The following is a 27924-nucleotide window of genomic DNA, read 5'->3' on the forward strand; positions in this document are numbered from 1 at the left end:
AAAGATTCACCATGTCTTACTCTGCTGTGTTGTAGGTACAAAATATGTGGAAATGTGATTACAAGCTCTTGAAAGCTCAAAAACGAACAGTTAATCGCAGCCATCACGAAAATGTCGTAGATACATTTCTACATATTTTACACCTACAACACAGATGAGTAAGACATGGTGAATCTTTCGATACCAAATAACTGTAATGTGAATTTTGTTGCAAGTAAACCTTTAAAGAGAAGGCCAACATTAGGAACACTTGTTGAGGTAGACTCTAAGTGAGAAGAAACAATAGCTCAATATAGTTATTACTAGCTAAATAGAGTTATCACTAGCTAAATAGAGTTATAACTAGCTAAATAGAGCTATCACTAGCTAAATAGAGTTATCACTAGCTCAATAGTTATTGCTAGTTATTGAGTAGGATGTTAGTTATTCAAGCCTATAACGCTCCATACATCTCCCAAAAAGGCTGTAATTGAATGAAGATTTATGAAACGTCCATATAATGTGTTTGCATTTGTCAACCAATAGAAGCAGCTGGTAAAGTTCTTCAGCATGAAGATTTGATTTATCCTGCAACTATGATACTAAAATAAATGGCGTCTAGCACGGTTGTCATGAGAAGAAACCTCAACCTCCGCTAAAACAGAACGTTCAGTTTAGTAGGACTGATGACCACGAAAGTTCCAGCCAAATCAACGTTAATCTTTACAAGCACATGAATGCATTTTCGGCAAAGATTGCTTTTGCTCTTAATATCTTCTCATTTATTTGCCTTGGCCACCATAACCTGAGAGTATCCAGATGAGCCTGAGAGTATCCAGATGAGTGTCGCACAACTTCCAACTAAAGCAGGGCTCTACGAATTCAACAGCTAATAAGAGTTGATCTATACACTAGTCTAGGTGCAGAAGAAGTTGATCAAAGACTCAATAATTAGCAACAGCCAGTGGTTGCAGTTCTACTAGTCAACCAATGCAATGGGCCCTCGCCATACGACATTAATTCGTTCCAGTGTTGGCATCGTAAGATGAAAGTGTCGTATAGAGCGGTAGAGAAACCCATAATAATTATCTAATGCAAACAAGCCCTGGTCAAAATCATTAAAATTTTATATACATACAGTACATATTGAAAAAGAAAATACAGTCAAACATGGATAACTCGAACTTCACGGGACCGAGCAAAAGTGTTCGAATTATCAGAGCGTTCAAGTTATCAGAGCACTGTCACAAGTCCATGTATTTACTTATTTATTAGTAGATACATGTACATATGCAAACTATAATATAAATCAAAAGCACAAATGGCTTGTTTCAAATTAAATGCTTCTAATGTAAAGTTTAAAACGTTTTTATCAAAAAGTATAGAGATTTTTCTATCACTTGAGATTGGTTTGTTGTTTGAGGTGATGTTATTGCCAGGACGTTTTTTTAGATTGACATTGGAAAAACTTGATCGTTGTTGAAATGCTCAAAAGAAAAGACATCTTTTTCTTTTGAGCGTTTTACCCACGATCAATTTTGCCGATTTTTCTTGAAGTTTATGCAACTTCAAGAAAAAGTTACCAAAGAAAAATCCCTTACTTTACCTGGGATTCGTTAAGAGCAACACTCCGAGGCAGTTCAATTAAAAGTTTTACGAGGTTTTACGGTACATTGTATATCACTCACGCTTTTTGAATGGATACTTATTGAATGTACACATGTATTCTGTGTTTAGGTCAAACGATGAATAGTTTTTTTTAGCTAAGACAACGTATACGTTTAATTACAACAATTTTTAAGACGTTTTAAACATTCAACATTCCGACGTTGATTCAACACGGAATCAACGTCGGAAAACTATTCGTCACGGGCTAGCCGGGTCACGCACTCAAGGATTTTCGCCACGCACATACAAAACAACATGCTGTTTTTGTTTTGTATGTGCGTGGCGAAAATCCTTGCGCGCGTGACGCGGCAAGCCCGTGCTATTAATCGTATAGCAGTATAAATCAAATTTGACTAAACCTTTAGAAAAGTCGTTGACAAAATTATTTTGCCGATGGTGGTAATAACAACGCTTATGAATTACGAAAAGATGAGGTTTACCTCTATGGCTTTGAATAAAGTGATTTTCTAAAGCGATAACAACCGTTTCGGTAGCCGTTGGGCAAAAAAACAGTTCGAATTAACAGTGTTGAGTTCGAGTTATTTATAGCAATTTATCATTACGTGGGAACGGACCAAAGAAACCGTTCGAATTAACCATGTGTTCGAGCTATCCGTGGACGAGTTATCCATGTTTGACTGTATAAACAGCGATGGCGCGTTTACTTCACATCTTTGAAGGAGAATCCTTCTCCAAAACAATTTAGGGTAACTCGACTGAAGGAGTTGTCTCTCTAGCAAATCTCTTCGGTAGAGGGACGGTTGTCCTAGATGCTTCCTTCCTTTTGGTAAAAGATTTATGAAGCGTAACTGGCTTCTCCCTTTGTTAACGAATGTTTCCATGCTGTTTCAGGAGCTGTTCTGAACGTTTAATTCCAATGCGCATGCTCCAGTTTAGTCGAGAACCGAATTTATGTTCGAGACCTGAGACAAACAAATCTCAATTTGTTTGGTCGAAAACCAAAAAAATTTAATGATCATGATCCCACGACCAAACGAGCGGAGCGAAGTGTGGGAGGTTTTATGATAAATGCATGTGCACACAACTTACGAAAATTATTCATCAACAATGAGACGAACCCTCGGCAAGAAATTTCATCAACAAATTTAAGCATCATTATGTAAAGTCGTTAAAGTATAATAACGATACAAAACACATTTAAACCTATTTAAATATGTTACCAAGTCTTTGTAAACCGTCGGTATTATCTTAAAACTTACCCATCTGATCGGATTATACACAAATAGACAGATTAATTTCAACGAAAATCGCCACAAAACACTTGAAAAGCTTGGTTTAATAAAAGTTAAGACCAAAAATTGAAACGCCGAGGGACAGATAATAGAACGATGAAGTCTTGCGTATTTTACGAAAAAGTAACGTGCACTTTTCACCAGTCTATAGCATTGTCGAATTGCTGAAGGTTTTGGCAATTAACATAGGAGTACAGAAATCGTTTCGTTTTTGCCGATTTCAATTTTTTCATTTTCATTTGCCGACACATTTGAATACTTTCACATTCTAACTGATGTCCGACGCAATATAGGTAAAGCAAATGACGATGATATTTTTTAACGTTTCTTATGAGATTATTACAATAATTAATTATAAGTTTGGATGACTACAGAACAATAACTACGTAGTACAGACTTTCATCTAACGCAGTGTAAGTAAAGGCATGACGATGATATTTTTACTAACGGTTCTAATGAGATTATTGCAATAATTAATTATAAGTTTGGATGACTACAGGACAATGACTACGTAGTACAGATTTTCTAAAAATCTATATAAATATCACAACTTCGTGATATTGTTAGCTATGCCGTTTTGAGATGTAAACAAAATTGTGCATTGTTTTTTATTATTATATAAATAATATTGGTTATTCTAATAATATCAGTGCATTTTACTTCTAATATTGGCCAATATTGCATTTCTTTTTTTGCAGTAGGAGAGATATAAACATATAATCTTTTCCTTTCATTATTGCTATTTGTTGTATATAATAACACCCAGTACATTACAGCTACCATTGCAGTTATCCTATTTGACTGCTAATGTTGCATTTCTCAACCATCAGTACCCTTTCTTTTTTCCAATATCACTTTGGTCGTGGGCTGTATGACAGTGGAATTTCTAGTCTTTAATATGTAAACTTAAATTTTAAACTTAAAATCTAATCGATCGAGATCAATTTTCTTTCAACAAGTCCATCAAGTAAAGCATTAACGTAACCAAGGTGTTATATAAGTAAGGTGCTGTCTAACATTTTCAATTTCATCAGCTAATTAATATGCCAGTCTAGGATTTGTCCGCTGTATGAGCGTCACATATGAATGTCAGTCAATTACCATCAATTTCATAAGATTCCGGAGATACTTGTTGCCAATATTTTAAATGGTTATAGCATTGGTGAATGTATATTGTTTCCAATGATATGTTATCAAGAGACAAATGATAAAGCATTCCTGTAAATTTTGCTGAATTTTTCGATCCTGTTTTATTTGTAACCCGGCTTTTGATTGGAATTTGACATTCGATGGATCTTGTCTAGTTTAGCTTTGATTTAGTTTAGCTGTATTTGGAGTAGGAAATCTTGTATTTATCATTACATGGCTGTAGGTATACAACTGATTTTATAACAACCTGTGAGCAGAAGTATTGAAATCGCAAAAGTCATTAGAAGGAAGTTTTCAACGGCGTGTAATACTGAATAACTTGACAGATCACAATAATGGATAAAACTGAAAGAAAAGTTTTCCTTGCATAATCACACATATGTGTATACAGCGAACATTTGGTCTGTATTGCTACCAAGAGGTTTTAGAAAAATGACTACTACAACTGTTTGGTAAGCGTCTCCAGCCAGGACTTAACGCCCGACGCCGAAAGTGTTAAAAGATATTACTTTAGTACACAAAACGACTAGCCACCCTTGTAGTATCCATTAGTTGTGTCGGAGCGATAAAAAAAAAACTAATTATGCAAGACTTGAACAAAGTAGCGAAATAAATATAAAACTGTTCACAATCATTTTTTAAATTATATAATCCCACATACTTTTCAAGCGAAAATGAAAAAATCTGGTAGTACATTTCTTTGAGCAACAGTATCTGCATCGCTTATATTTGAGCAATACATTTATGATATATACATAAAACATTTTATTACGCCACAAAGAGCTAACAAATTTGAAACCATTCCATGATGATTGTGGTGTTACATGGCCAAAGCATAACCATAAATTCTAGCTATTGGTGTGAAAGTACTAAAGACTCACCTTGACATAAGCTGCAGTCAACGTGCAATAATATCAGTAGAGCAGATATTTTAATAAATAAATCCATGATTGCGTCCACGCTTTTTAAGTAGGCGAATGCACTGGCTCACATCGTAGATCTACAATACATTATGCCAACTAAAAGACAGCGTAACCATGTAGTCGCAGCTTGAAAAATATAATGTTCAAGGATAGTACGTATCAGTGCATACACTAGAGATGAGTGAAGGTTTGGTGAGATGTATTGGTGTAAACTTCGTATCGAAAGCAATAATGGACGACATATTTTTATACAGCACAGTAAACCTGCACTCCTAATATCGATTAAAATAAGTAAAGTTACAGTGAGAAGGGTAACTGGCAGTATTTTTGAGTGCATGATAAATTTGAAAAACCTAAAATAATTATTAAATATTAACAGTTAGTTTCCTTCCTGCTACAAGCGACGTAAATCTTTGAAACTTAATAATTAACGATAACTTGGAAGTTATTTGTTGAAACCTGGCTTAGCAAAACCACTCATTTTATTTAAATCTTTGACACACAATTGGGACTCCACAAATCATTGCAAATGGCATAATATTAGTTCACATCAACAAAATTTTCAATTACTTTAGCAACGCTTTATTAATATAACAAATTCATAATAAATATGACACTACCAATCGAGTACGTAAGTGTTAATTTGAAACTAGTTGTTAGCGATCATAACACAGAGCAAAACTTTGGCACAAAATAAAGTTCATGTCTACTTAACGTAAACATACCTGCAGTAACAAGAAAGCGTAGGTTTTCTTTCGAAAATACGTATCTCAGTGTTCATACAAAAACATTAATCGATGTGCCAGTCAAAATAATTTGAACTATGAAGGATGCTAGACAACTTCAGCCACTATTATAAGAGCACGAAACTGAGAAACACAGAGATTATCTTATACAAACGTACGTTTACGTAGACTGAGATTGTAAAATTGGGGTGGGCACAAAGTTCGATTAAAAGCTAAGTTATTAAACGGTTATTATGTATCACGATATTTATGGTACTAAGGCTTACAAATGCTCACATCTACTGAGAGAATATAACTCTGAAATACTTCAGTTTTCTGTTTAATACGTCTATATATCGTTAGTTGTTGTTATTAGAGCGCAAAATAATCACAGTCTACCTAGAACGATTCGCGCATGTGTAAAGCAATGATGGCTGGATTTGCGGTGGCTTGCGGCCGGCTATCTGGGAGAAACTTTTCGAAAATATTCACCCGAACTGCAACGTTTTCTAGATGTCTTGTAAGCAGTGTATTTAAACATATATAAATTATTGACAAATTTAATAAAATGCATCGATACTTTGCCTCCTAAATTTGCTTCCTTTCGTTAACATTTGTACAACTTCCACCTAAAATATGAATATAGTATATTTTAGTTTATTTATTTATATAGTTTTAGCATCGGAATATGATATACTATGCATTACAGAGACACATATTGATTCGTCTTTCAATAATGAAATGATTTTGAGCTCATCGCAAAAGTGTATTTATAGATGTGATCGAGATTGCCATGGCGGAGGAGTTATGATTGCCCTTTCACCATGTATTAATCACCACCAGATCCACTTAGAGGGTACATATTTTCCAATAGAAGTGGTTTGTGTAAAAATAGAATGCGTTGATAGTGGCCTAGATTTGATAATTTTGTGCCTTTACATCCCACCTTCTTTTATCAGACAAACAATTGATCCACTTGACGATCTACTGGGACAAGTAGTGTCAAGATTTCCTAAATCTACTATATTTGTTTCAGGCGATTTTAACTTGCCTGACATAGACTGGATTATAGGTCAAGTTCGTTCTGGATCTCACAACAAAACACTTCACAAATCTTTTTTGAGCAGTCTGCTATCCCATCACCTGACCCAACTCGTGACTGAGCCTACACACCAACTTGGCAATACACTCGACCTAATCCTTACTAATAATGACAGCCTTTTTACAGATTTGAATGTGATCAATCCTGGACTAAGTGACCATTACATGGTAGGCATAAATATAAAAATCAGGGATTTTAGGCCAAATAGTAAGCATAATGATTCTTTTAAAATATACGCTAAGGCAAATTTTGAAGCTATCACTCTGGCTCTAGAGAAAACACTTTCTAAAGTGTCAAGCGCTATTCAAAATGAAGAAAACATAAACACAACATGGCAAATCTTTGAAACGGACTTGAAAGAAGCAGTCAGTAACTATGTACCTAAATGCACAAAAAAGATCAGAAACAAAGACGAGCCCGTATGGTTTAATGATTCTGCCAGGAAGTGTGTAAGATCGCAAAGAAAATTGTATGATAAATTCAAGAAAAGTGGCCTGGACACAGACCTACAACAGTACAAACAGGCTAGGCGCCAAAACAAAAAGCTCTTTAGGAAAATGGAATATGACCACTATGATAGAATATTATTCAAACCACTGAGTTTGGGAGATAGCAAGCCTTTCTATTCATTTTATAGAAGGAAGAGTGGGAAGAGCTGCCATGGCTCTGTTATTTTTAAGGGTAAATCAGCTTTTGAGACTTCAGAGATTTTTAACAAGTATTTTCAGAGTGTTTTTTCTGGGAGCAGTTCATACTCAGACCCGCTTTGGGCTGAAGGGAACTGTCCGATTACAATTACTAGTGAGGGGGTGAGGAAATTATTAATTGGTCTGAAGACCGGAAAGGCCCCAGGCCCTGACCAGCTGAGGAAAGAGGACCTCAGTCTTGATGTGGTGGTCACTAGTCAGATTTTAGCTCTTATCTTTCAACATTCTCTTAATACTGGCCAGCTGCCTGATATCTGGAAGGCGGCAAACGTAGTACCAATTTTTAAAAAAGGCTCGAGAGACAGCCCCAGTAATTTTAGACCAGTTTCACTTACATGTATTGCATGCAAACTTTTAGAACATATAGTACTAAGCAATATTAATCAGCATCTTAATGTGACGCTCAACCCAAACCAACATGGATTTAGACAGGGTCTCTCATGCACTACCCAACTTGTCACAACAGTAGATGACATTATGAAAATGGTGGATGGAAATGACTCGGTACACGCTGCAGTGTTGGATTTTTCGAAAGCTTTCGATCGAGTACCTCACGGTCTCTTAATTGAAAAGCTGTTATTTATTGGTATTGACTCAGCAGTAGTTAGATGGATAGCACATTTTTTGGCAGACCGAATGCAGAGAGTGGTTGTGGAGGGAGCAACGTCTGGTTCTCTTGCAGTAACTTCTGGTGTTCCTCAGGGTTCCGTGCTGGGGCCCTCTCTTTTTCTAGTTTACATTAATGACATTTGTAGCATTATAAAGACATCGACAATAAGACTTTTTGCGGACGATGCCCTTCTTTATTGCCCGGTTAACAGCTTAGATAGTTCCCAGAAATTCCAGGAAGATTTGTTTTTGTTGGAAAGGTGGGCTGAGCATTGGGGTATGGTGTTTAACACTGATAAGTGTCAAATAGTCAGGTTTGGTAAGAACGGTCTTGATAGTTCTGTGGATTACTTTTTGGGAGGAATAGCGTTAGAGAATGTATCAGCTTTTAAATATCTTGGAGTTGAGATTACTAGTGATTTTAGTTGGGACTTGCAGATTGATTCGGTGACGGCAAAGGCTTCTCGGAGGTTGGGTATGATGAGGCATGTGCTTTTTAAGGCCCCCAGAAAGGTGAAGAGGGTTGCATACCTCACCTTGTGTAGACCTATAATGGAATATGCAGGTGAGGTATGGGACCCTCATTTAGTTAGGCAGATAACATCGTTGGAGAATGTGCAGCGAAGGGCTGTGCGTTTTATTTCAGATTTGAGGGGAAAACAGAGTGTTACGGAAGCAAGGCAGTTTTTGGATCTAGAGCTGTTGGAGGCAAGGCGTAAGAGTGCTCGCATGACATTGATGCTAGAAATTTTAACAGATAGCAGGCACAGTTCTTTTGTTGATAGTTTTAAGCATTTACAAGATACAACTCATGATCATAATACAAGGTCAACAACTAACGGGGAACCCCCCGCCATTGAGTCAAATTCGAGTTTTTATCAATATAGTTTTATGCCCAGGACTTCCCGCAACCTGCGAGGAAAGCCATGAAATTTTATCGAATTTTTGACAGACATTTTGAAGGCCTTCTTTTACCCGCGAGCGGGGTCTAAAGGCTCGAGTTTTACCTAGACCTAGACCTAGTAATTCTAGTAATCATAAGTAGAATTTTAGCAATAACTGCTATTTTAATACTATGATTCCATTGGCTATAAATTAGTTAGTGCAGTAGTTAACATCTATTGTTGTTGTTTTTGAGTCAATTTGGTTTACTTTGTAAATGATGATTTCAAAGCCTAATTTTCGATACTGTTGAATGTTTTGTCGTTTGTATCTGTATATTCGTTTGTATCTATATTTGCGGTGTATTAAAACTGTCTGCTGCCCCAAATTGCTCTACATCAACCTTTAAATTTTATTCATATAGCATGGAAACTCCAATATGTGCTGACGTTTTTGGTCAAACAATTATAGCTATTACCAAAACATCATTGTTAAAGGCTCTAACAAAACTATTGTCTCTACGCCTTCAAAAGAACACCGTATTTGTGTCAGTTCGTGAAGTAGCCATTTTGGCTATGATAGTTTTTAGAATTGACAATCATATAATAGTTTGTACAACTAGCAAACTATGTTGTCAAAAATGGCAGAAGCTTTCTCGAATAACAATGTTGCAAGATAAATCATGTATTATATGCGTTAGGTACTTGGTGATAGTCATTGAATAGTAAACAATCAATTAAAGTTTGTATAAAGAACATCTGTCAAGACTTCATGCGCTATAAATGTTTTAGGCATTATTATATGCATAGGAGGTTAGTTTTTTTTTACAGATCTGTGCACTAATATTGAAAAGTAACACATTCACCCGCTCACTGCCAGATATTCGATCACACATTCTGCTGCTGTTTCAAGTTTAATTTGGCTCTTATGGCCTTTGGAAACATTTTAATTTATAGACTATCCAATAATTGACGGTTTCAAATTACAATATCTCCGATAATGTGTACCCCCTATAACAAATCCCACATAGCGTAAAAAATTTATGCAAAGTTTTTGCTTGGTACTACGTAAAAAGTTTCATATAACGTAAAGTGAACCCGGTTTCAACTTGTCAAATTCAATTTGAATACCACTTGTGATTAGCCTTAAAAACTTCACTTTCCCTCTTGTTGTACCTGAGAGAAAAAATGACATTGGTCCAGACAGTTATCTATGTTTTTCGAAGTTTGTCTGTGTTTCTGTGTATTCATCTTTGTGAATGTCCAGCTATAGCTGTTAAAATCTTAAAGTCCGCATTATGATGGGTTCGAACTCACGGAGATTGCAACCGCAAGTTTTCAATCCACACGCTCTACCACTGAGCTACACAAAGCATATTGATCAAAGGCACTATAATATATACAATATACCGTATGCACATGTTAAATGACGTATTATTTGAAACTCTATTCGTTCTATAGAACACAACACTTTTTCGTGTTTTCTTGAACTTCTATTTTCGGTTTTTCGTAAGTTTCAATTGCTATATCCACGGTCAAAGCCAATTATTTTCTCGCAGACAATTATATTATCTCCGTAGAGAAAGCTTTGACATTCTCTCACCGTTCGGTCAGACAGAGACGGTACGATACATATCATTTTGACAATTGTACCAGTATCGAGGGGCACCAGTATCGTCATATTCAAAGTTTTGATGGATAGCTTCTGGTGGAATAGTAATCTTTTTTATACACACACACTTCTATGCAAGAAGTGTTATTATTGATTCAGCCTATTCAGAATTTTTATTTTGTTTTCTCAGTTCGTATTAATTGTATCATTGCTGAATCATCTTTCATTGTAATTGTAGCAAAACAGACTTAATTTAGCTATTACTTGCTAATTATTTCACATTTACATCTAAACCCTTTTATGGTTGTTTTGTTTTTAATTTATTTGACCTGCACGAAGTATTTGCCTCATGATATGAAGTTTAAAGGTTGTAGTTGTTTGACAAAGTTTGAAAGCCTCAAACAGTTGTTTTTATTTTCTCTCTTAATTTATCAACTACACAAAACACTTTTCTCATAATATGTAGTTTGAAGGGTAGAATGGCAAATGTTGTTATAGATTGAATACAAATCAATTTTCTTTCCAAAGACTTTTTATTACCCGGGCAATGCTGGGTGGCATAGCTAGTCTCTATATATATACTAGCTGTGCTACCCGGCGTTGCCCGGGTAATGAAAAAGTCTTTGGACAGAAAATTGATTTATATTCAACATATAACAACATTTCCCATTCTAACTTTCAAACTACATATCATGGAAGAAGTGTTTTGTGTAGTTGAAATGAATTAAGAGAAAAGTAAAAACAACTGTAAATGTTTTAAAACTTTGTCAAACAACTGTAACTTTCAAGCTGTTAGCCAGGCACATTGCCAATAGAAAATTCCAGTAAGCTGCTTAATAAGCTAAGCTTCTAATGGCGGTAAGTCTGCATTGCTGTCCAGCTACAGCTATTCTACTAATAGCTATAGCTGCAATGACAGACGGATATACGACATACGGGCATACTTTGAGAAATTTAGATATATATTACTACCATGACAGTCTAGTTCAACATTAGAAATAGTATTTTGAGTTGGTAAAGCACAGATAATAAGTACCTGCGCAATTATTCTGTCAGTGTGTCGATCTACCAATCTGAATGTTCATGGTTGGACTATCGTCTAAAGCTATATTTCATTATAATAACCTTGAACCTGTTTGACGGATAAGCGGACGGAGAGATAGACACCGCTCTTATTGTAATAAAGTAATCTTTTAGTTTTACTTTATTTTAGATACAAAACCTTTTTATTATTTTCCATTTGCAAAATGGGTTTTGTTGTCTAGAATAAAATAAAAGCTCATGGTGAATTGACGTTGAAGGCGTGCGTTGAAGGCATGTGTTCTTCTCAACTCATAATAAAATTACTACAATGATGGACCATGAACCGAGTGAAAGTGATAAGAAAAAAGAGACAAGTTGTCAATACAAACCAATAATACTACAGTTATGGTACAGACATTAAATTAAAAGGTTAATTCCAGTCTTGTTCTTTTTTGAAGTATCAAAGGGGTGAGTCTGGAATAATCTAGGAACGGATTAGGCAATTTACATGGATTTTACTGTTCGTAGAACATAAATTTCCTATAAAGTAAACGCTCCCACTGATTGTGTACGTTGTAGAAGCGTCAACTGTAGTTGGTTAATGTTGCAGCTTCCTAGCATATCTATATATCCTATAAAGTTAAGATTTGATTAACATCATAACAGTCAAGTAGCATAACAAGTCAGATTACAGTCTGTCTCACTTTTGTGGATAATTTATAAAAACGGCTTCCATACAAAAGTATTTTTTACCGGAAGAATAATAGTATCTTGAGTGTATTCTCGGTCAATTTCGAACAGAGATGAATGCTTAGCATTTCTAGATTATGATTAAACAAAGAAGTTTTGTTGAATCATTGTAATATCTAACATTATCGGCATAAGCGTGCCTATTTAAAATCGTAATATTGAGTAAGGTTGCTTGTGCCATAAAAAAGTAAATTTGTGTGTGATTTCTGGGAAAATGAGTCAATTTTATGTAGAACTTCTTTGAATCAGATATGAGCAGACACAACAATAACTTTACTTTAGGTGCTACAAAAAAGATTTAAGCTACTGAACTAATAATTGTTCGACAGAAGTTTCTATCGGCGCCGTCTGTAGCTGTACAAGCTTAAATGTGCCACATGTATCATAGCAAGCGGACATAAAACATGCCAGTTTTCGCTTATGTTAAAAGCCAATATTTAGACTCCTAAATATTACATTACTTAAATGTAATGAGACCTTCAAAGAGATCAATACACAAGCTTTTGTTAACTGTCTGATAGCAGTGGTTCCTGCACACAAAGTTGTTCTTATCATCAATATTCAGACTACTACCCGCAAGGATGTGTTAAAAAAAATTTTCTGAAATTTTTCGTTTCTGCTATTAGCTTTTCAAAGTTGTTGCTTTAAGGTTTTATGAGATTTCAACTGTAAATATCGCAAAGAATCATTATTGTGTTTCTTAGCTGTAATATTACTTGCATGTAATACAAATAGTTTGTCATTAATTAATTTGCACTATTAGCAGTTGACAAATATATTTTGGGCCCTATATTTTTTAAACACAGAAACACCGCTGTCAAAGTTTGATGAGCATATCTGAATTATCCCAAATAGATAGTAAAAACAGCATTAGTTAGCCATTGGTGTCGAGCAATTTTCGTAGACTCACGTTCAACACTGGATGAACCCACAGCTCATTTTTACACAATTTACAGGCAAATTAATCAACTGTCAAGTTGAATGATCGCTGCAAAAATGCAGATTTCGAAATGCAAAAGCGGATGTTGTGTACTAGCATTTCAGACCCAAATTTTTGTTCGCTGATTGATTTGAGTCAGTATGAAAAAAGAATTCGGGTTGTTGATTGTAATTAGGATTCATTGAAATTCTGTTTTGTGTTTAATGATTATAACTTCCCAAAATCTATTTTAGAACATCCATAACCCATTTGAACATCATTGTAACATTAAAACTAACGATAATTTTTTAAGTTTCACGTTGACGCAATTAAATTTAAAAAGCTAATATTTTTCCTGAACCAGTCTAAGCGCTTAATTAAACCAGTTTTACGTAGCGTTGAACATAACTTTTTTTTATTTAGGATAGGGTATAATTTGAGGTTTACTTGGTATATCCGCACTCTTAAAATGGGAAAGAGATAATCATCAACTTGATGCAACCAGTTATTACTTTGATGCCTTATTTTTATCTAATTTGTAACTTGGAGTAGCACACGATGTCGGTATTTACCATCTTGTGACAGGCACACAGCTATCTAGCTGTTGTAATTTGTAAAACTGTCTTTAATTTTGTCTATTCTGTAAAGAGAAGTTTTAAGAAGCAGTGCTTTAGCATTTCTGACTTGCGTTGTTCTATGTTGGGTGTTTGATGGGCAAACTGCACATTTCCTGATAAATGTGAATAATTTTGGATGAATTCAAATGCTACTGCTGGTGCAAATTGAGTAGAAAATGCATTCAAAACTAAAAAGATTCGAATATTTTACATAATTTCATTTTCTTTGATTAGGGTGTAAGGAATTCAAAGACTATAATAAGAGAGGCTATTTTGTATATCGCAAGGTCCTGCTTTTGGCTGATTGCTATTTTGTGTATCGTTAACAAAAAAGTTGCAATTTGTCAATTGATTTTAAAAGGTTCACTCCATAGATATATAAACCTTTATGTATCTATGGTTCACTTAAAGTTCCTCGAATTTACCTCCTCATTTAGTTAACTAGTTCTGTTTTTAACAGAGTAAAAGACCAAGAAATGTGCCTTCCAGATTGGAACAGCGTATCCTGTAAGTGTATATTATATAGCCTCAATGTTTAGTTGTTAGTCTTAGAAACTGTCATCTGGGATTATTCTGTATACCTTCTATAAAATACCTGTTTGATGGTGTGATGTCATTGCGTCATACTTTTATTTCCATTTATGTGCCAAAACTTTCTCTATTGCTAGTGAATGTAGGTACTGCGGTTATGTTCACTGTTAGACAAGTAGAAGTCAGATCGTCTGCTACTGATAGTAACTGAAAACAAATAACAAAAATCAATTCCCGTTAGCTACTCGTCTCTAACCAGGTTTTTCGGGTGAATATAGTCGGTGTGACCAGATTTTGTTGTATTTTAGGCGTGTTCATTTAACCGAAGCTCAAAGAGATTTTCACTTGACAGCATGGAGGTGTAAGTATGTGAGTCCTACTATGCGAGTCCATAGATCATGAAGTACGATTATATGTGGCTACCTGTTCTTTATTATATACAAATTATCTGTACACATCGTACAATTATGCTAGTTTTAGGTATTTGCTAGTCTATATGTAAGTCTGATGTTTGGTAAAAGTATCATATATCCTCGAATTTAGAAGTTTAAAAAGTTACCAGACTATGGGGTCAGTTTATATGAGCATGCTGCTGATCGCTCTACAACAACATGACGTTATGCTAACCTAATTACATCAGCTACAACTCGAACCATGCTAAGCATGCGGTTGGTAGTCTGTTGCCTAGGTTTTTATATACCGTATCTAGGGCTTGCACTTAAATTTGTGGTGTCCGGCTTACATGCAAATTTTTTTAATTCTTCGTGTTATGGCTGTTTTACTATATGCTTATATGTGAGATTGGCTTACACGTGAGGATATACAGTAGGTCTTAAGCATTTCTGAAGATGTTTGAATAATACATTCTGTGTCAGTAAAGAAACAGTCAATGTAAGTATATAGTACACGTATATCCGCTGTCTGTATTTAGCACCTCAAGTATATATTAGCATGTTCAAGACCATGTTTCTAGAACGTGTCAGTTACGAGATCACGATTCTTTCCATTTTTGTCCATCATGTCTTTGTAGTAGCTGACACGACGGTCAGTTGTCCACCCTTTGCTGACTCAATTACCGAGGGAGATATGAGGTGGGAGAAGGCTGTTGGAGATTTTGTCAATGTTGATGATACCATTGGAGAGGTCGAGACAGATAAGGTTTGTTCTTGCCTTTTAACAAAACCATCTACCTTTATTATTTAGACATTTATTATTGAATTATTCACATGATTTGTTGAAGAATAAATCTATTTATGGCTTCATAGAATCAGCAGGTGTCGAGACCTAGGCTGCCAAAGTCAGCATAGAATCTAGTCATCCGTGGATGACCAAGATGTTGTAATACTTGCGCAGATGACACAAAGAAATGGTTTTAATTCGCCAAGTGAAGATATTTTTGACCACTGGCAATAATAGATAGACCTTAATCACGTACTGCCATTTATATGGCTGTCGATTCTTATTCATAAGCACAAATTACTGCAATGTACTGTTTGCATTTAAAGGAGGTGTGACTGCAGTGTAGTTTACCTATTTCGGAAAATGATAACAGGCAGCTACTATATTTTAATCAGGAGTCATCTCCTCCTGGAATAGTCTCACCAATCGTTCAGCATGCTTTCATATGAGCAGTATCAGAGTTCATTGACAAATGCTAAGTATTTTAATAACGGTGATTTATCCAACTAACCACCGAGCACACTAAACGATGATATTACAGACAGATTCATATTATCATTTATTTCCTTTAGTACTGTATTGTCTTATTAGAAGACGCCGGAACTATCCGGAGCACTTTTCTTCTGTCAAAATATCGGAAATTGCGAAATCGGCATAGTGTACATGGTAGAAGTCATTATGTGGCACCAAAACTCATAAATATTAGATTTCGAAACTTTTCCATTTTATCACCAGTGACACGGTGTTTATGTCTCCATGGGATCCTCGCGAAGTACGAGCATTCCAATGATCTCTTGAAAATAGGATGGTATTGAATCCGCGATCATTGCTGCTGTGGCCAGATTTGGACAGTCACTGTCAGTCAGCCATAGACCTATTAACTATACTTTTAGATAGTTTAATATACTTTAATATAGTATAGTTAATAGGTCTATGCAGTCAGCAAACAAAATGGCCACTAACAAGAATCTTGTCTGCAGTAAAAAACTGAAGCTCCTTCAAAATCGTCACAATCTACTCAACCTATCAAACATTTTTTCAGGTAAAGCTACAATTAAGTATCACGTGAGCGTGCAGACGGGCCTCTATATCAACCGTGATAATAAAGTGAGGTTTTTTATTTATTTGTTAAAAATTTAATTTTTTTTCTTTTTCAATTCACTTTACTTTTTTTTAAAGTTTTATTCTTTGCCCGAGTTCCTGGACATTTGATAGATGATCATTGAACAATGTCATTGTCATGAACAAAACAACAGAACGATCATAACACGAATTCAATAAATAATTATTTTTATTTTATAAATAAATTATAATTTATAATAAAGTGTCATTTAATTTATTACTTCAATCCTGTCTATCTTAGCAGCTATGAGGAGTACTATGTCACAATCAAGAATGAATGATCTTCTTCTCATGCATGCTCTACTTGACAAAGTAGATTATAATTATATAGTGAATGAGTTTGTTGGTCGACATCTGGATAGGAAGCGTTTTATTGCACTAAGTGACTGAATTGAATGGAATAGTTTGTGTTTGCAGGCCAAGTTTGTTGCTCATTGTATTTCTAGGTGGTCATAATTTAAACATAATAAGTTTTAAGCAGGCCAAGTTATCTATTATTGTTGTCTTTCCCTGGTGCATGTAATATATTATTTCAACTTATTTTTGTAACTGAAACAGGTGCTCTTAAAAGACAAGTGTCAAGCTATAACAATCAATCTTTTATGTACGCATGTACATGTATGTATATTTATGAATATAAATGTAAATATACATATATAGGGTTACAACTCAAAACCATGTAACTCTGTGGCTAGCTCTCTTTGCAAGACTTGAAATAACTCACCTTGGCAGGACCTGGATATCCACCTTAAATAATACAAGATACACTTTAAAATGCTCTAATTTTTTTCTTAATTCTCAAAATTTTCTCGGGGAGGGCCCCTGAACCCCCCCCCCCTTCACTGAGAGGGCGCTTCAGCTCCCCTCCCAGACCCTCCCCACATGGCCGTAAACGGTCGAGTCAGGCCCTCGACCCTCTGGCAATTACTAATTAACAGTCTCCTATCCACGTTTTTTGGACAATACAGCCCTGATTTCCTTTAATCCTAGACTTTTCGTATTGAGTATGTTGTATAAGATATACTGTTATTTGTTTTTAAAACAAAGTCTGTTACCAATACAGTTATAGATGCCGAGGCATTTAAATCTAGAGCATTTATGTTTATTCTATGGTGCTATTTATGATTATGAGTGATAGTATATCACTATAGCATTAGCTCGAAAAATAACGAGGATTATTCTTGTGTTTGGTTTGTATTTAACTTGTTCGAATGCTAAAAAAACAGCATATGCATGCGGAATCTCTCATTTTAGCTACACTAAAAATATAAAAACACATGTTTGCCAACTCTTCGCTGTATATGGAATATTGCGCAGGCAGCAGTAAAAAATTGGAGCTGGCAGCTTTTGAACTCTCTATCACACACCGGGTCAAACCGAGAAAAGCACATCTTAAATTGAGTTTTACATAAATTAAAAAATCAAAAGGTGGTTCCTGTGTTATAAAGTTTGTGAATTTTTGTATGAGACCATCAGTAATAGTTTCATGCCTTATGGTTGTCAACTCTTCATATTGCTGAGGTCAATCAGATATGCATACCTTTTTAATCATCAACAAGTTCAAAGTTTTTCAACAGGTTTTAGCAAATTTCAAAATTCAACTTCATTTTATCTTAAAACAATATGGTAACTTTTGTTTCTGTCCTCAACGCATCTATCATATGTTATGTTCAAGTACTGCCTCCTTCATGTTTTACAACTGCCTATGAAATGGCTCATAAGGAAGCAAATTCATAAAATGGACTGTCTTTTATATTTCTAAATAAAAGTACACTAATTTGCATAATTGTTAAACACCTATTAAAGAACAATATATTAAACATTTGTTTCATTTGTGATACCTTTTAAGATGCATGGAAATGCTGCAAAGTAGAACAGGCTAAAATCTCTTAAAGTTTAGCTAAATGGATATTCCTATATTATTATTTACACCCCACTATATTTTATATTTGAAGAAGTAGTTTTGACGTGATATGCCATAATAGGTCCATAAAAAATTGAGCCAACATGAAATTGTTTGTTGTGAAATTATTTTATGAAAAGTCTAGGTTTGCTGCAGCCATGCCATTTTAAATTAAAAGATTCTGTAGTCACTATTAATAGCGAATATAATGCAATTTCATTCATTGATGCCATAAATATTTCATAATATGTGCTTTAGACATCACTGGCTGTCAAATCAACAGTAAGTGGGACAATTACTGCATTGCTTGTGGAGGACGGGACAACAGTGACTCCGGGCACTGCGTTGGTTACCATAGCAGCTGGAGATGCTGCTGCAGGTAAGTCAAACTCTCCTGTTCTGATGTTGGATCGTATCTGTTTTTGGTTCTCCCTGCATTTACACTAAAGTAGAGTTGGATTGATATTCAGCTTAGACTTATGCACCAAAATGCCAACGCATCGGCTGTCAACTGGCACATGTCTTTTATAACTGCCTAGTTTAATCCTTTGGCAAGGCGGAATCAAATTCAATCATTTGGAGCAATCGATTGCTCTTTCTGTCAGTGAAGTCTGTATAGTTCACTTCATCCTGCCAGTATATACGGTATATATTCATAGCTATGATGGTTGTTTTATAACATGTTATCATTTACGATAAAAGTTAGTTCCAGTTTTTTAAAGAGCTTACTAATTCCCTATAGAAAATGTTCAAATTGCCTTATTGCAAATTTGTCTTGCAATAGCATGCAATTTGTCTCGCGTCACCTGCAATAGCATCTCTGTATCATTGTTTAACTCTATTGGTTGTTATAAACTGAGATGGCATTTTAATTTATAAATAGCGTAAGTCTGGTTTCTCACACTGATTCAATCAAATTTTCATGGGCAAGCTTCGAGATACAAGCATTCAAGTAGCATTGACAGTAATAATATTATCAAGGCAGCCACCGTGTCAATAATGGATTTTTTACATAGCGAATTTCATTCTCTAGAAATAGCAAAGATTTTCCTCAGTCACTTTGCAGACATCGACTCCTATCAAAGACATGAAATAAGGATTAAAGTTGTCTACAGAATGGTGAAAATAATTGGGTGGCTTATATTACATTGCTTCGTTGTACCAGCAGAAGGGGTCAGCCATTTCTTATAGTCAATTTAATATCAAATGCTGAGGCTGTGCTATTCTTAACTGCATGAATATGTTTCAGAATGAATCTTGTAATGAAAAACTTCACCTGAGGATCAGTCTCCAGTTCTAGTATAAGAATTTTAGATATCAATTAAAATTATTTTCATTTTTTATTGTGCGCTGCTCTACATGTTTATGTGGCGATATCAGATTCTTCATCCCAAAGTCTCCGTCTTTGTAGTCATATTAACTTAAAGGAAATAATAACAATTACTATAATTATGTTACCTTGATATATACTTATTGTATAAGTATATATAAGTATACTTATATATAAGTACTTATATATAAGTATACAATAAGTATATACTTATTGTATAAGTATATCTCAAGATATATACTTATGCAATAAAAGTTACGATTTGCCTCCATATATATGAGTCGCAGTAGGTTCAACTCTGTTTTCTGCAGGATATACCATGTTATACCAGGTTATATGCAGATTCATATTAGAGCTGGAACGAGACCAAGGAATGCAGGGTCGGGCCAGACTCAGGGTCAGCAATGAGGGCCAAGATCGAGTCGGGCCGGGTCAGCACGCGCAAATTTTTATTCATTTAAGGTTAAGAGATAGTTCTATTACAGCCCAATGTTGTTACATCAATAACCTTAGATAAAAGAACCCATTATCACACCGATCATTATATTTTGTGGCTTGGTTTATAGATGCAATCTACAATTTATGGCTAGACATTGGTGGATCAATGTTATTCAATGGGTGATAGATTAATGGCATGACTTTGGCTGAAGGGTTTTTATTAGATTTTATTTTCAACTTTGCTATTATAATCAACAAGAAGAGATTAGTTAAGAAATACTTTACAATTATAGAAATAGATAACCCAGCATAGTAGAAAGCAAAAATCCATCGCTTCCCTAAAACTTATGGCATTGGTGAAAGAAACTCAAATTAAAAACAATTAGACGCTAGGTTTTTACACTTGCTTTTAAGTTCCTCAGGATGCCTTCGTTCTAAATGCCTCAATAGTATTGAGGTGGACCCTTCTTCGTAGCTTAACTTGCTTTGCCATATTGTACAAATAACTTCGTCTTTCCCTTTCGTGACTGGCTTCTTCATGAACTCCCAGACCACCAACATGATTATTTCTTGCCGAAAACATCGTAAAAACCTATAGTCCAAAGACTATTGTCGCAGATGTAAAAATATGGTATTGACTCACCTTGTTTTATTTCGCCTGGTCCTTCCGCGCTAGGACTACACGATTCTATTTCAATCGCACTTAAAAAGCGATATACAATCGCTTTCGTTTAGCCATAAACCTACCCGTGTCTTTGTAAAGGAAGACCCGAGGGTCGGGTGGCCCGACCCGGGCACCTCTGACCCGGTGCGTCAAGACCGGACGAGCTACCCGTTCCAGCTCTAATTCATATTAACTTTGTTCTACCATTTCGTTGCCTAATTAATGATTTGCATTGTAAAAGTTGGAGTTAAACTTTGCCTATTATACCGCAAATAATTAGATTTTCAGGGAGTAGTAGGATACTCATATGCATGGAGCTGATATTTTAATCTTGTCTAAGGAGGCTCGTATGATAGATAGGCTTTCAAAGGTGAAGGTTTCTATAATGTGAGAAGTTTTCCACAGAAAACATTTTGTTGTGTTTCATCGTGTGGAACAGCTAACACTGGTAATTGCAACTCTCTGAATACTAGCCAGCCTCTGTTCTATTGTAGCTGCACCAAGTTCACCTGCAGATGAAACTTCTGAAAAAAAACCTGACAAATCTTCTGAAGAAAAACCTGTTGAACCTCCTCCAGCTTCTGCAACACCAGAAAAAGCCAGCATACCAACATCAATGCCCAAGGTGCCTCCACTACCTAAAGCACCCATGTCCACAACTCCTGCGTCACAAGTTAAGCCTATTGCTGCTACGGATGCTTCTCTTCCAACATCAGTCGGCAGCAGGTCTGAAGAACGGGTGGGTTATGCATGGTGTGAGCAGACAGCATCCTAACACGTTTGTGTAACTTCTGTCACTCAAAAGTGAGCTTTTTAGCACCGACAACTCTTTGCGTGCACAAATGCTCTCATTTATGCATTGAAAGCTTCCATTTACAAACATGTTGTCACAGTTTTGTGCTGTCCATAGAAATCCTGAATGGAAAAACTTCTCAAGGCAATTAGATTTTTCTTATTCATATCTGGTACCCTGTCCTTCTAGTGTCTTGTGAGAGATCTAGTCCCCTGTCCTTCTAGTGTCTTGTTAGAGATCTAGTACCCTGTCCTTCTAGTGTCTTGTGAGAGATCTAGTACCCTGTTCTTCTAGTGTCTTGTGAGAGATCTAGTACCCTGTCCTTCTAGTGTCTTGTGAGAGATCTAGTACCCTGTCCTTCTAGTGTCTTGTGAGAGATCTAGTACCCTGTCCTTCTAGTGTCTTGTGAGAGATCTAGTACCCTGTCCTAGTGTCTTGTGAGAGATCTAGTACCCTGTCCTTCTAGTGTCTTATGAGAGATGTAGTACCCTGTCCTTCTAGTGTCTTGTGAGAGATCTAGTACCCTGTCCTTCTAGTGTGTTGTGAGAGATCTAGTACCCTGTCCTTCTAGTGTCTTGTGAAAGATCTAGTACCCTGTCCTTCTAGTGTGTTGTGAGAGATCTAGTACCCTGTCCTTCTAGTGTCTTGCGAGAGATCTAGTACCCTGTTCTTCTAGTGTCTTGTGAGAGATCTAGTACCCTGTTCTTCTAGTGTCTTGTGAGAGATCTAGTACCCTGTTCTTCTAGTGTCTTGTGAGAGATCTAGTACCCTGTCCTCCTAGTGTCTTGTGAGAGATCTAGTACCCTGTTCTTCTAGTGTCTTGTGAAAGATGTAGTACCCTGGCCTTTTAGTGTGTTGTGAGAGAACTAGTATCCTGGCCTTCTAGTGTGTTGTGAGAGATTGTCAGGCTTTCAAGTATCTCCACAATTAATCTGAATATTTGGAAGGCAGTCAATTGATGAGGCGACAGAGTGTCAGTTTATATAGCTGAATGTCTCAAGTTCGGGTTCTATTTCAAGCAATCTTTTATCCAAACCTCTAACTTGCGTTCGAACAGAAAAGGCTCCCATTTCCTAAAGATTCTGATAATCAAAGCAAAACTTTTTGAATTTATTAGGTAATTTACACAGTTTAAATGCATTCCTTCATTCTTTAGTTGTTTGCAAGCTGTACCAATATAGTGAAAAATAGCTATAAGTCTCTCCATCAGAATTTTTCCCAAGATGCTCGGAATTATCATAAAATAAGTTTACTAGTTGTTTTTGTACAATTTTATCATATTGATGGCAAATACTTGACACATTTTTCTTTATTTCTTCCAGCAATCGTACGACTGTCGCGCAATTACATTACTCAGTATGTTGAGAGTATATTTAATAAAATTAAAGGCGTCATGTAATACGTTTTGGAAGTTTACCATGAAACCAAACAGTATTCAGTATTTGTCACAGCATTTTGTAGGAGCTGCTAAATATTGTTTCTAGGGTATCGCGCCCTGGTGGCATGCATGTGATTTATGGGCTATATACCTACCTGCATATCCAATAATTAAATTCTTGCTATGCGCTGCAGGTAAAGATGAACAGGATGAGAATAAGGATAGCTGAACGTCTTAAAGAAGCTCAGAACACTTGTGCTATGCTAACTACCTTTAATGAGATTGACATGAGGTGTGGGTCACGGCTTTCTTCAATCATATGTAGTAACAGCTTCCCTTGTAGAGTGTTATAAACTTGTTTGACAAAAACCTAGTTGATTGTATGTCGATTAGTACCCTAATACCGCTGACGCTTGTAATACATGGGCATGTCCCTAAATAATAATTTGACATTTAAAGCTACTTTATGCTACTACACACGCACATTTGCTCCCATTATAAAATTCTTTGAATTAATTGATGCAGTACTTTCTTGGCTTTCCGATAATATAAAATTTATAGTTTCGAAGCTATGAAGTGCAACATGCGTATAAATGATGGAACATCACAAAATGTCCCATCATTTACGCATGTTGCACTTCATGGCTCCGGACCGACATTTTGAAAGCAGTAAATTTTATATTATCTGAAAGCCAAGAAACCACTGCATCAATTAATTCAAAGAATTTTATAATGGGGTAAACGACATGACATCAAGTAACACATCAGTAACATCAAGTAACATCAAGTAACAAATGGCATCAAATAATACTAAATTTCAAATTATTATTTATGGACATGCCTACATGATAACTGAGTTTACATATCTTAGTTTATATGTATGTATTGTTTTCTGTTCATATTGGAAACACGTCTTGATGTATGGATTTTTCCTATAATTCGCAGTTCAGCCATTGTAAGTCATGGCATTATTTGTTCACTGTTTTATTATTTTATCTGATCAACTGACGAGGCTCAGTTAGTTTTTTATCGAGTCCAATGCTAAACTAATACTTTTCAGTAATGTGATGGAGCTGCGCACAAAGTATAAAGACGCCTTCCTCAAAAAGCATGGAGTTAAACTCGGTTTCATGTCAGCTTTCGTCAAAGCAGCCGGGTTTGCCCTTCGAGACCAGCCTGTGGTGAATGCTGTAATAGATGGGAATGAGATAGTTTATAGGGACTACGTAGATGTGTCGGTGGCGGTGTCTACACCCAAGGTATTTGCTCTTTCTTTCTATTGTTGCACCTCTAGAAATATTGCATACGTTTGTAAAAGAGGCACGCGTTTGTCAGTCTGTACTTTACAAAGGCAACAAATGAGGCCAGTATATTGTACACCAAGCGTGTACAAGAATAGGGGCAGCATAACTATTTACTATGAAGTGTCTTCCAGTTTAATAAAATATATCATCTTTTCAACAGTTTTGGTCAGAGATGCGAAGTTGAAGAGCATTCATGCTTTATCTAAAGGAACCATCAATTGTTTTATATTGTGAAAGTGTATGAACAAAGTGAACAAATCTTGAAAGCATGCCTAAGCGTAAGTTAGGTGAGTTGTGAATCACTCGGTTAAAACTTTTTTAGATGTTACATTCTTTATATTTATCAAGTTTAATCGATTTACTCCACACAAGCATAAAACATCAAGGTCAACAGTTTGTTTGACTCCTCTTCGCTGGGTACCTTTGAGGTATTGTCACGTATCATTTTACAGCAGTTTAGGCTCTCAAAGTAGTTGTTGAATAATGGTAAGGGAATAATGAGTAGATGCGCAGGAGACAGCATCATCACTGATTATTTTTACTGTGATTATGGATGGAGAGGTATACATAATGATATTCTTTACATCCTTTCTAATAATTTTTTACTAATTTTCGCTGCTCAGTTTATGGTCTGTGTCAGTAATAGCTTGCTCATGGTGTGTAAGCTCGTGGAACTGTTTTCCCTAATACAATCTCTGTTTTCAGCACAAAGTCATTTCTGTTATCCAGTGACAGCTGGTTGTTTGGTCACCATAACTGCGTGAGCGGTTTTTATCCAAGGGCTCTCCATTACTGCTTATATAATCAAAATGATAATATAGGTTTTTTTCTAGCAAAGTCACCTCAATGTTTTTGGTCTATTTTAGGGGCTGGTCGTGCCTGTACTCAGGAATGTCGAGTCCATGAACTATGCAGAAATAGAGAAAGGCATTGAGGAGCTCGGTGTGAAGGTGTGTTTTTATATGTCCTCTTTTCTCATTCCCAATGTCGGCACTTGGTATTTGTAAGTAACGACATCACACATGTTTACGCTACAGCATGGTACCAAGTCTGGTGTGGTACCAAGTCTGGTGTGGTACCAAGTCTGGTGTGTCTTTGTATGAACGAGTGTACTGAGTTGCTTATCACTGAATAGTATAGCCTCAGGCTCTTGACTAGTGTCTAAATTGTTATGCTGTCTGTTATTCTTTGTAACTTTTGCTATGAGCACCTAATTCACACATTCCCTTTTCACTTGATGGCACACCCATTTTAAAGTTAGTGCGTCTGTGCATTGATTTGTATCATATTTACCCTTTAAAAAGACCTTTGATTTTATTTTACAAAGAGTACAAATTCAACCAGACAAGATGGCGCAACCTTTCTTCTTGGTTTTGTGTGTATCATTTTTAGAGTTGTCTATTCATAGTCATGTGTAGGAGGAGGATTAACAACTCCCATTTCTTCTTGCATTGCAGGCTAGGGATGGATTATTAGCAGTCGAAGATATGGATGGAGGAACATTCACCATTAGCAACGGAGGGGTTTTTGGCTCCATGTTTGGCACACCAATTATTAATCCTCCGCAATCGGCCATACTTGGCATGCACGGCATATTTGACAGGCCTGTGGCCATCAAAGGACAGGTTGGCTCTATTTTCTCTTCTTTGCAGCACCCATCATCTCTCTTTTTCACAAGTATGGCTGGTCGTTTTACCAGCATGGGCGATCATTTGGCATACTTTAGTTATCACAAGTATGGTAGGTCTACAACTGAGACCAGCATGTGTACCAAATAACACTCAGGATCTTGTTACACTCTGATGGTGTTTGTTTGGAACACTGCTAGTAAAGCACACTTGTGTCTGTGAAAGGTACCAGAAACTATAAGGCTTGTCATTGATGTATCTTTTTCACAAATACTGAACATCTGAACATATCAAAAGTTTGTTGAAAATAGCCTTAGGTGTGTATAGACAGTCAGTGCAGTGCCATTATTAGAGCACTTGCTTATAAAGCCTTGTTTAGAGAACGTCGACCTTCCAGTGCTCACTAGAATAAGTCTGTAACCAGCCACTAAGAAGGAAGGGAATATATCTCAGTCATCGCAGAAAAGCGTTATGGTTTACTTTTCAACTTGCGCTATTTGTGATTGCTGCTCCAATATTGGTGATGTCACGCACCTTTTTATGTACGTTTGTACTATGTACATATACAGTAGTGTATATGTACATAGTACATGTACATATACAGTAGTGTATGTGTACATATACAGTAGTGTACATGTTCATATACAGCAGTGTACATGTACATATACAGCAGTGTACATGTACATATACAGCAGTGTATATGTGCATATGTATGTATATGTACATATGCATATGTACATATACATACATATGTACATATACACTGCTGTATATGTACCACTATGTACATAAACAGCTGCATCCTTTTTGGCTCTCAGCCCTCTTTCCCTTTTTTGTGTGATGGCATACCTGGCTATAGCAGAGTGTATAGTGTCTTGTTTTTTATTTTGTTTCATTCATTGGAGTATTTAGCAATGTCACTATATTGCGAGGGACAAAGTGCATGATGTTTCGTTGTGAGTCATGGAGGTTTCTATACTTTTAGCCCCGCTAATTGAATAGGAGTAGTAAACCTCAGTAAATTCTATTTCTGCGCAAACCTTTTGTTGAAGTCTATGTCAAGTGGTGTATAAGATAAACTGTTCTTCATTGCGGGCGGTTTGACAGGCTATTATCACATGGTCTAAATAAGCTAATGTGATGCTCTGAATTATGATGAGCTGCAATCGCAATAGCTATTGTATCAAGCCTTTGTATATCTTGCTTGTTAGGCTCAAGTTTCATACACAATTCTGTTGACTAGGTGGAGATAAGACCGATGATGTATATCGCTCTGACATATGATCATAGACTGATAGATGGGCGTGAAGCTGTCACTTTTCTTAGGAAAATCAAATCTGCAGTAGAAGACCCAAGGGTTCTCCTTGTCGACCTTTAGATGGCCTTGAATGCTAGCAACTTCATGTGACTGATTTGCAAGATTGCCATGACTATATTTTGGCATTGTTTATAGAATTTAGAAATCTCATGCTATAGGTTGTTCTCTCTGAAAATGGTTTTGGTGTGGATCAATGATGCTGGATATCATTATTTACATATATTATTAGAAATCTATTTTCCGTAAATAAAAATAATTCTGCATAGCACATATAGTAATCATTTGTGCTTCAAACATATGATTATGTCATCTTGTGATCTGTATTATGTTAGAGGCAAAAATAAATATTTGGGAATTTCTTATCAAAGATGAGTGCGGAAGACAAGATAAGGCTGGTTACATAAGTCAATTTGTACAAA

General features: G+C 35.9%; 2 protein-coding genes across 8 annotated transcripts in view; one reads left to right on the forward strand and one right to left on the reverse strand.

Moving 5' to 3' along the window:
• LOC137399341 (neogenin-like) overlaps positions 1-5821 on the reverse strand; it is an 87836-nt gene extending 82015 nt beyond the window's left edge. For all 7 annotated transcript variants that reach the window (XM_068085416.1, XM_068085418.1, XM_068085414.1 and 4 more), the window contains exons 1-2: positions 5698-5821; positions 4931-5049 (exon numbers count right to left, since the gene is read on the reverse strand). In XM_068085416.1, the coding sequence (XP_067941517.1) occupies positions 4931-4997 (67 nt within the window). In that variant the 5' untranslated portion in view covers positions 4998-5049; positions 5698-5821. The remainder of the gene's footprint in view (positions 1-4930; positions 5050-5697) is intronic.
• A 283-nt stretch (positions 5822-6104) lies between these two features.
• On the forward strand, positions 6105-27773 carry LOC137399293 (dihydrolipoyllysine-residue succinyltransferase component of 2-oxoglutarate dehydrogenase complex, mitochondrial-like). The gene is made up of 11 exons (XM_068085341.1): positions 6105-6217; positions 14378-14424; positions 14757-14809; positions 15479-15606; positions 18911-19031; positions 21579-21823; positions 23450-23547; positions 24316-24514; positions 25426-25509; positions 26017-26184; positions 27431-27773. Exons 1-11 carry the CDS (start codon positions 6113-6115, stop codon positions 27563-27565), a joined length of 1383 nt encoding a protein of 460 aa, XP_067941442.1. The 5' UTR covers positions 6105-6112; the 3' UTR covers positions 27566-27773.
• The last annotated feature ends 151 nt before the right edge of the window (positions 27774-27924 follow it).

Source organism: Watersipora subatra, chromosome 7, assembly GCF_963576615.1.
Source record: "Watersipora subatra chromosome 7, tzWatSuba1.1, whole genome shotgun sequence".
Taxonomy (NCBI): domain Eukaryota; kingdom Metazoa; phylum Bryozoa; class Gymnolaemata; order Cheilostomatida; family Watersiporidae; genus Watersipora; species Watersipora subatra.